General features: G+C 48.7%; 1 protein-coding gene across 1 annotated transcript; it reads right to left on the bottom strand.

The window, feature by feature from the left end:
• Positions 1–2081: 2081 nt before the first annotated feature.
• On the bottom strand, positions 2082–8635 carry LOC135393840 (glycoprotein 3-alpha-L-fucosyltransferase A-like). The gene is made up of 7 exons (XM_064624148.1): positions 8560–8635; positions 6973–7232; positions 4959–5173; positions 3670–3949; positions 3400–3586; positions 3191–3345; positions 2082–2558 (listed from the first exon to the last, which is right to left on the bottom strand). The coding sequence occupies exons 2-7, from the start codon at positions 7230–7232 to the stop codon at positions 2213–2215; spliced, it is 1443 nt and encodes a 480-aa protein (XP_064480218.1). The 5' UTR covers positions 8560–8635; the 3' UTR covers positions 2082–2212.
• Between the last annotated feature and the right edge of the window lie 1659 nt (positions 8636–10294).

Below are 10294 nucleotides of genomic sequence, written 5' to 3' on the forward strand. Positions count from 1 at the left end.
CACCATCACTGCCCAGTGCGTGGAACAACTAGACACGCTCCACTCGTTGACACTCGCAGCCCTAAATGTACGCTCCGTACAGCTCCACGCAGAAGACGTTGCACACGATTGTGTCCTCCGTGTAAGACATCACTTCCGTGTCTTTCCGAGACGTGGATGGAGACGGAGCGACCGATACAAGTCGACGGCTTCAAGTGCCGCTGCGGGGCGCGTCGCAGTGGCAAGGGCAACAGAGCGGCGGGATTTGCCATTTACCTGCGTGCCGGAGTACTGGCTACACCACTTGGGGTCACCCTTCCTGGAGACGACGTCGGAGCAATTTGTGCCGTGCAGCGTCCCAGAGGGCTCGTGGTGCCTGTGTGCTACTTCTCGGCTCCTGCCGCGCCGGAACCCATCCTTGACTTTATCGTGTATCTACTCGCGGCTTACCGCAAGCACAAGCTTCTCGTCGTCGAAGAAATCAACATGAACGTTTAACTATCCAAGAACACCACTTTCCCCAAGCGATTTTCCGAACATCTGGACCTTCCGCTCTGTACCGACATCCGTCAACTCACAACTAGACATGGCTCATGCATAGTCACGGTGTTCTAGAACAGCCCCCTTGTACAGGACACCACTCACCTCGCCAACCATTTCAGCGATCACAAATCAATACTCATCACGTTTAAATAAGTTTATCTACACATTTTCATCCGGCTTCATTTCAGCACGCGCACAGCTGACGTTGAATTTAGGGTTACACGAGTCGTTTCAGCAACAAACTCTTGCGTGAAACCTTCGGGAGAGAAAATTAGTCTCTCGATGGTTCAAAAGCAAAAAGGATGACAGTTGTTGCAAAATCTACAGTTGTTTCGTCAGCATTGAGTATGCAAAATGTTTCCCGTAAATTGTCCAAGATTAGACAAAGCGTTCTTCCTTCAGGCTGTTTTCACTGCATTGCCGCAATACATACCGCAGAAGCAAACGAGCAATTTCTAAGCCTGGGTTCGGATTCACAAAAAGCTCGTGCGACGGAATCTGTCGTAACTCCGTCGTACTGGAAAGATACGAGGAAGTGTAGATTCACGAAGGGCGCGCGTTGCAAAATCTTCGCAGCTTACGGTGGAATCCTGCGAGAGCTCCCGAACTGTCTTACGAATAAAGATGGCGGCATATTTGGCAGCGGTTGACTTGGAGACGACAGACAGACTCCGTAATACGCATCCACGCATTGCACTTTGCCACATAACCTTCCAGATAATCCCCGAAGTGTCAATGACGCACTTTTTTGCTTGATAACCTTCAACAAATGCTTCAGTTTTGTGCTCCGTAAAATCGCGTCTCACGGATTTTTCAAGGATTCCCTACACCCCGCTAAGACACACCAAAAAATGTTGTAACACCCCTCCAAACTGTCTGGCAAACTGGCAAGAAAGGCCAAAAAAGCCATAAAAGCTGCAAATATGGCTGCACCCCTTACAAAACACCCCACCGCCCCCGATGCGAAAATACTGGGAATATCCCTGCTGGGTCGTCGAACGCGTTTCGCCTCTGATTGCATGGCATCCATTATGACTACCGAAAGACCGAGAGCACGTGACGGAAGACTTCTTCTAACGGGACGACTATTATCGGTAAGATTGCAGATTTTCTTCATCGTTACCATAGCGAAAACATAATCCCGCACTCGTTGCGTGTGACAGGAAATGAGCAACTTCCTCTTCCTCGTCAAACGGGGTACCCTCTTCACTACGATAGCTTTGTGAATCGCGCTTACGACGCCGTCGTATGCGCGTCGTAGGCTGCGACGTCTTAGCGCATCTTAGAGCTACTTACGATCGCGTTTGTGAATCCGACCCCTGGTCTTTCGTGCTTGTTTGGTTCACACGTCGGGAAGACTAATGAATTATAATTCAACATGAACATAAGAGAAGTCCATTCTATGCGTCACCAGTTCAAACATCCCATAGCGCAAGTCATACACCACCAAACCAGTTCGCTAAACCACACATGGAAAAGCTCCAACGAGCGGACAGGAAATACTCTTCAGTTCCACGTAAATCGACATTATAAATGATATTAGATTTACACCGTTCGTCTTTGTACAGTTTGTTTATTTGGCTACGGTACGAAACAAAAGCCATAAGCCATAGATTGAGAAGAGTTCTACTAATGAAAACGAAACAACGACCCATAAACAGTTGACCACGATTTCTAATATGTGCATTGATCACAAAGGTTTTAACTTCCGCAGTCTTTTCTTCCGGTTTCTGACGCATGCGTCTTTGTGCCACCATGAAGAAACGTCCTCGTACACGTGATGCCCATGAGGTGGACGGCGAGGAGAATGAAGCATAGCACACAGGCGACACCAGAAGTAAGTGTTGATGAACTCGCCGGTCCCTTTCCAAGCAAAATATTCGTTGTACAGGTCGGTGTTTCGATCCAGATGTTTGAGGTACTCGGCCAAGTCCTTGGGTGTCTCGAAGTCGTCCACGTGGATGTAAGAGTGAAAAGGCGCCACCTTCTGGTAGTCTGTCCTACTGGCGCCCATCACTATAGGCACCACGTTTTGACTGGAGAATGGAAGAAAAATTACCGTCCTATACCACAGCGGGGTATCGGTGCGCCACGTGGTGTACTTAGCCTGAACATGAGAATATCCCACTACCACGCCTTTCTGTCGCAATAAAAAGGAGCAGACAAAAGATCCTTTCGTTCTAACTAAAGGACTCTATTCCTGGACGACTGGTACAAAGCCAGGTTCTGGAGCATAGCGTTCATGGAGTCTCAGACGTCATCACGACCAGGGTCACCAGTATATTGTCCATAGGTTGGGCCACATGGGCGTACGAGGGGGAGGTCGCGTGTGGAAATTCCCTTCTCTACACATAGGTCGGCATGATCAATACTCAGGTGTCGTCATAATAATTTGAACCTTACCAGTCAGATTCGCTGCATATCAGGTTCAGAGTGTCGTCATTCTGTTATCTGTTCGTACCCCCCCCCCCCCCGGCCCCAAATTGGAAAAAGTCCTGGGACCACCCATGACCTGGGAACGTGCTGAATACCACGAAGACAGCGCTACTGACGAGTTCGATACGACGCTATGCGGTGAAAACATAAGGCGTGCAATGCTACGACGGACCCCGTAACTTATTTCTGATACCTTTCTTGAAAGCATTAGGGACGCAACCGTAGGACCTACCGCAATGCATTGTAAAACTTCTCCGTGATATAATCTCTGCAGTTGGCGTTCTCAAAAGCCAAGTAGAACTTGTAATGTTCACTCAGCATTTGTAAACAGTGCTCTGATTCAGTCCTTGGGCACTTGAGAGGGCCGCACCTTCCATAGATATCCACCTGAAAAAGCAGAGATATGAGTGCACGAACTTGCTTAGCTACTGAAATGCGTGCCTGGATGTATTTTCGCAGTTCCTGAGCGTATTCCAACCTCGAGTTGTGCGCTCGGCAGTTGGACACAAACCAAGCCACCGCTTTGCTCTTGTTCTGGGCAAAGTTCCTGCCATTGAGGGGCAGTTTCTTCACGAATGGATCGAATAACACGAATTTTGCGTACGGTGTTACGATGTCAGAGTCTCGCCTGCAAGAAAAAAATAAAAAAAATAAAAAGCCGATGCCGTCGACGGTCACACACGCACACCAACAGTTCGATTCAAGTATCACCTGTATGTGGCAGTCCAGTTGATCCATTCTTTCCCGCGATCAAGTGGCGTTTGATATGGATTTTCTAGCATGTACAAAATCCAGATCTGCCCGGGATGTCTCCTGTCTGGCGACGTGTAGGTGTAATTTTTAAAAACAATGGCGTCAGCGGTCTTCTTAAGAACATGGCTCCTGTACAATGTGCACGTGTCCACCGGGCATTTGTCGCGAACAAAAAGGTGACGACCCCCTGCAAAGTTGTCCCAAGAACTGTCCAGGACTATGGTCTTCAGCCTCCTACCTGGAAAAAGCGAGGACACAAGACACCCTCAGAAGTGTTATTGCCAGATATAGACAAAGAACAACTTGGAGGGTATATGTGCGGTGCATTTCTGCCTAAGAAACGAGCAGACAACTAAGCCACTGAAGCACTGCGTGGATACTCGGTGTTATTGCCAACAGTGTCTTTGCTCAATATCGGAGTAACTTGTTCAGCTCCTTCGATGGGACCTGCCTCGGTGGCTCAGTTGGTAACGTGTTCATCTACTGATCCTAAAGGCCGCGGGTTCGAGTACGGCTGAGGACACCAGCGATTTGGTGGCAGGGTACAGGTTGCTTTGACAGTTTCACACTTTTGCCTCCGCGCCACCAGGGGCGTCTCTCATGATCACATGGTTAGGGGCGTGCATTTACTCAGCCACTCACTTCGCCGCTGTAAGCACGTCAATCCTCTCGGACACTTTCCGAAGCACTGCACAAAGCTCATCTAAGAATCCCCCCCCCCTTCCCGGGGCAAACGCTTCAGGCTATGAAGCACTTTGCACCCGCTTCATGCACGAACGTCGAGACGTCGTCATTCCGTGCCTCGCAGTGGCGTATCTAGAGCTACCTGCGCCCATGGCAACATGGTTAACATGTCCTTGGGAGATGCGTTTTCGTGTGGTCCGCACTAGGTTTCACACTACAGCCTCTCTAATGGCTGGTGCTCTATATCATTTATGAATGTGCCAGGTTGAGTGCCCGGCCTGGTACATTCACACCCGACCACATAATGGCGCCCCCGTTCACCTGGCGCCCATGGCACCTGTCCACACCTGCCACACCCTAGATACGCCACTGGTGCCTCGAGGCACATTATTACAAGATTGTCGTGTCCAACATACATCTTGAGTGTCAGCTGGCCTGCCACTACCCCTTAGGAGAGTTGCGGTGAGGGGGGGGGGGGAGCTCAGGCCACAAAGCCCCCACGTGGTCGGCGCCTATGTCAATTGTCAACATGCCTACACGCCAGAACACAAAAAGCGCCATACCTTTGCCTCTTTGACGAGTGGTGTAATAAGGTGGAAGATACATGAGTTGGTTCACGATACGGTCGTCACTGGAGTTGGAAGGCCAGATCCTTTGAGAACGGGAGACCTTGCTTGAGGGAGACGGCCTAATCACTCCCGATCGCATGAACCAGGGCAGCTTCAGAGCGTGGGGCTTCCACGCACTATCATGTTCGTGGTCTAGGGCGGAATTGTTCCTACATAGTAAAGACGGCATGTATCACGTAAGGCCGTTCAAAATATCGAGGGACTACGCAGTGTCCCACGAAAAGCATTAGAAATTTAAAAGCACATTACTCGAAGTTACGTATTTATTACGGTTCCACCCCACTGCCTTTCTACCAATGAGCAGAACTGCAGAAGCGCATAGGTGAAGGAGCATGCGATGTATTCTTGGGACATCGCAGTGGACCTGTTTTCATGCGCCCTCGGGGGCATTTACACACAACGGCTACAATTGTTTCCAGTCACTGTCCTCATCATAACTGGAAGGACGTCAAATCGGAAAGTCATCTCAGAAGACGCGGTACACATTTAGCCATGAGCATTGGGGTCTCACCCCTTCTTAGCTATAGAGGCAGATGACCAGTGCAGAACTGCAGGTGTAGCGAAATGCGAGAGGACGCTGGGCTTTCGAACGAGTTTTCATTACATAAATGGTGTTTCACCTAAGAGTGACCCCTAATTATTAAAAAAAAAGTACTTGAGATAAAAATTAGAAACCTTCTGCGTCATACTTGTGAAGGTCTTTTTCCACCCAAACAGGTGGTTTCCATCACTGCACCTCATTAATTTGTCTAATTAGCTTACTCGAATTAAAAAAGTTCCCGAGGAAAGGTAACGTTTTTTTGCCTTAATTAGAAAGCCCGTGGCCACAACACCCCAATTCAGTCACAATTACAGGACCTTTCACGATCTTTCCACAAAAATTCGACACCCAAAAACTTGCCATCTCTGCAAGTCCGTTTTCGGATTTCATCAGTGGCATCAAGGCCCGAAGCACGTGGCCCGAAGACACTTCCACTTCGCATGAAAACAGCACGAGAGAAAAAAAGAAAAAAAAAGAAAGGAGGGCGAGGAGGAGGGATGGGAGGAGGAGGAGTGTCGTTGGGAGGAACCCGAGGGGTCTGCCTGCCTGATTAGGCGGCATGTTTCTCGGGAAGGGAAAGGTGGTGGAGAGGAGGAGAGGGTGAAGTGGAAGACCGAGCGGAATCCGCTCGGGGGGAGGATAGCTGCGTCCATGGGCCGACTTCAGGGGAACTGTGCCGGCATACGCCTATTACACATCTGAGGGAAACCCAGGAAAAACCCCAGACGGCACAGCCGGTCCGCGGATTCGAACCGCGGACCTCCCAGTCTCCAAGCGCACGCGTTACCGCTGCGCCACCGGAGCTGGTCAAAGGAGGGCGAGTCCGAAGCACGTGGCCCGAAGACACTTCCACTGCGCATGAAAACAACATGAGAAGAAAAAAAAAAGAGGGCGGGTCCTGTCCAATCACGCATTTTGCCTTCGTAAGCTTATCTGTTCGCAGTCATCAGTTACCGATAAGACGTCGCATGTTCTGAGCTGTTTCTCCTGTTGTCCTTTCCTCCTCCCCATACTTTCAGCGGGGAACCTTGAAGCGCACATTGATTAGCGACGGTTTTTCGGGCAGTTTTTACGTGTTTTCGGGTGTCAAATTTTTGTGGAAAGATCGCGAAGATCCTGTAATTGTGACTGAAATGGGCTGTTGTGGCCATGGGCTTTCTAATTAGCGAGAAAAAAAAAAACGTTACCTTTCCTTTGAATTTTTTTAAGTTCAATTAAGCTAATTAGACAAATTAATGAGGTACACTGATGGGAACCACTTGTTTGGGCGGCAAAAACCTTCACAAGTATGACGCAGAAGGTTTCTAATTTATTTTTATCTCAAGTACACTTTTTTAAATAATTAGGGGTCACTCTTAAGTAAAACACCCTGTATAGGTTCGTTTGTGCAACGCATCAGAATTTCACCTGAAGATCTGTCTTTCCATGATGCGTCTCACTCTGTCCTGGTAGCTTAGCTCCTGGTCGTCCCATTCCGCTCTGACATTTGGTTCCGTCTGGTTCCAGCTTTCTACATTGTAGAGGTAGATTGGCTGGTCGTTTAGATTGAAGTGGATAGGAAACAGCACGACGAAGGTGAGAGATAGAAAGCCGAAAATCAAGTTGCGACACAAGTCCCTTCTGTCGCAGCAATGACGACGTCTTCGCCGTAAGCGTCTGGATATCATCTGCAATAATGAAAGGCGATATCTCACGGGGGAAAAGGTGGAATCTCGATAGGATGAAGACATCCGTTATTATCTAATGGGTGAAGGTGGCCACCTCTCAATGGCGTTCAATAGAATAGAAACCCAGGCGAAAATTTGAGCTGGGAATTTGAGCTGGGAAGTCAACTGGCACCAGCTCGTTCCCAGCTCGCACCAACTGGTGGTCAACTGGAACCAACTGGTACCAAACTGGTGGCAACTGGAAAGTAAGCTGGTACCAGTTCCAGCTGGGCTGGTGGCAACTGGGCACTTTGTGGTACCAGTTCAAGCTGGACTGGTAGCAACTGGAAAGTGGACTGGTACCAGTTCAAGCTGGGCTGGTGGCAACTGGAAAGTGAACTGGTACCAGTTCAAGCTGGACTGGTAGCAACTGTAAGTGAGGTGGTGCCAGTTCGAACTGGACCAGTTCACATATTTGAGGAAAGTTTCGGTTTCAGTGCCAGGACAGTTTAATTCGAAGATTGCAAGACGAAGTTATAAAAACGACCAGAAAGTAACTTTATTAGTAGAAATAATCATATTTCAATTTTCGGCAAAGTTCGTTAGGGTTAACGAAAGTTATTTTGGAACTCTTACATTTGTATTTTGTGCGTTCCTGCTCCGGCGATGAATGAAGTAGTGATGGGCAATCCAGTTCACTTTGGTGAACTCGTTCGTACAGTTCAGTTTGGTTCACTGAACCGTTCAAAAGATTCGTCCGTTCGTTCATCTTTCCGTGACGTCATAACATCACGTGACCGATCTCAACGGCGAACCGGCATCTACTTATCTGCAGGGTTGTAGTAAGAGTTCTGTTTTGTGGGCGAGTGTGTTCGTACAACACATTACCGCGTTAAATCTGACAGTCACCTGCCGGCCATATTGGTCATGTGTTGCAATAAGCGAATGCACGTTTATTGGACCGTCTTTCGCTGCCATGAAGAAAATAAACAATTCCATTCTGCCGCACCGTAATTCTCTCGTAGATTACATTTTCTTCAGTCCACTTTCCGCTTGCTTCCGCCTCTTGGCAGGGCTTTCTTTGGTCACGCAAATTCACTTTCATAGTTACTTTTTGGTCCCCTTCATAGTAGGCCCATTCTTTTCGCCTGCACCCCGGCCCTGAACTAGTTCAAGCGGGGCAACCCTCTCACATTCTTTTCGCCATGGACCTGTCATGTATTTAAGAACTGGCGATGGACCGGTGCAGCACTTTTCTTTCGAAAAGAATGAACTTAGTCTACGGGAAACAGCGAGACTCACTGCGACCTGTTAGTAAGAATCGAAAGCCACCCACGATCGAGCTTACTTCCCACTCGAGGTAGTGTTTCCGCCGTTCCCGGCGGTCGAATGAATCAACACGCAATGGATGGATGGATAGTGGCTGTTCCCTTTGTAGCGGGCGGTGACGTTGCGCCACCTAGCCAAAGAAAGAAAAAATAAGTGTTAAACTAAAGTGTTAAAAAGACTAAGCCTAATCGTTTGTGACCCCAGTTTTAGCACTGACTGTATACCGTTGATAAGCTTCCTCTTCGACCAGTAGTTCAACCTGGCCTTCGTTATTCAGACTGCCTCGGAATCCACCTCACCCTCCTCATTCCCAAAGCCCAGTGCTCTCCGCATCTCTGTGCCCTCCCTCGGTCCCGGGTGGAGTCTCTTGCATTCCAGGATGACGTGCGCGGTGGTCTCTTCTCCTTGACACAACTTGCATCACGTGCTGATGCCGGGTTGAACGAGAGGATAGAGAGGTAACAAAGCGAGCTGGTGGTATAGGTCCATAACTTAAAAACCCGAGACTAGGTGTTTGTCGTTTTTTTGTCCGGGTTTAAATTTTGCATAATGCGTTTTAGTCCTCATCATACCGTTTCTGGCCTCGAACAGCAGCGCGCTCCCCTGGGAATTATCAAAAAAGCTCTCCTTGGCGATGTCTTTCTTTCCCTCTCTGTACAGTACCAGCGCCCTCTTCCCCTCCATATGTGAACGCCAGACTTCTGTCTCAGATTCCTTAACTTGGTTTTTAATGCTTTTCTTTTCGTCCCTCGATTTCGTAAGGTATTTAGACGCGAGCTTCCTGGTGCGCTTCCTCCACCGCGTGACCACGTTCTTTAAGTATATGTATGACAAAACCCTCCTGGCCCATCTTTTGTTTCCCAGTTTCTGGACCCTGTTCTCGTACCGAAGTTTGCTTTTTGCTTCCCGTGCCTCGAAAGTCGCCCATCCCATGTCTCCCAGCAGCCCCTCATTGGGTGTCATCCCGTGCGCCCCAAGTGCCAATCTCCCAACCCCTCGCTGCCTAGATTCCATAAACTGTATAATGCCGGCATTTATGCTCAGTACCGCGTTTGCAAACGTGATACCTGGTACCATTACAGACTTCCACACCCTTCTGATTACTTCATATTTATTGTGCACCCACAAGGCTTTGCTTTTCATGATCGACGAGTTCCTCCTTGTTTTCCTGTCTAGCTCTTCTTCGTGGTCTTTTAGGTAATTCTTTTCGTCCGATAGCCACACCCCCAGATATTTGTATTTCGAAACAGTTTGTACCTCCGTGTCCTTTATACACTAAACTGACTCTCCCTTTTTTTTTTCCATTCAGGGGGTACGTCTCCGCTTGCTAGAATCCTGCTAACTATCTCTCGGAGAATCCTCTAGCTCGATTGAAGGAGTATAGTTTTATGAATGCTACCGGGAGCCCATCCGGTCCTGTCGCTGTACCATTTGGGATTGCTCTTAGCGCTCGCGACCATTCTGCCTCCGATACCACATCAATGTTGCCCCCAAGACCCTCCACGTCTCCCGTCTCCGTCGGTACTTTCGCAGCTTCCACTTGTTCCGTAGATCCGAAAACCGATTGCATTTTCTCTCTGATATGCTGCAGGGCTGAGCTGCCCTCCAACTTTGTATCCCCCTCTGTTATTAGAAAACTCTGTCGCTTTTCCGTCTTCCTGCCGTGTTCCTTGATATAATTCCAGAATTTCTGCGCGGCTTTTCTATCCTTTTGGTTTATTTCGGTCATCCACCTGTTACCGGCCTCCCTAATT

Source organism: Ornithodoros turicata, chromosome 5 (genome assembly GCF_037126465.1).
Source record: "Ornithodoros turicata isolate Travis chromosome 5, ASM3712646v1, whole genome shotgun sequence".
Taxonomy (NCBI): domain Eukaryota; kingdom Metazoa; phylum Arthropoda; class Arachnida; order Ixodida; family Argasidae; genus Ornithodoros; species Ornithodoros turicata.

What these genes read in the sequence shown, in the direction of transcription:
- LOC135393840 (XM_064624148.1), bottom strand. Translation starts at nt 7,232, where the DNA reads ATGATATCCAGACGCTTACGGCGAAGACGTCGTCATTGCTGCGACAGA. An exon ending in ATGGAAAGACAGATCTTCAG is followed by an intron (nt 5,174 to 6,972) that starts GTGAAATTCTGA and finishes TTTACTATGTAG; the next exon opens with GAACAATTCCGCCCTAGACC. An exon ending in AACTGCGAAAATACATCCAG is followed by an intron (nt 3,346 to 3,399) that starts GCACGCATTTCA and finishes CTGCTTTTTCAG; the next exon opens with GTGGATATCTATGGAAGGTG.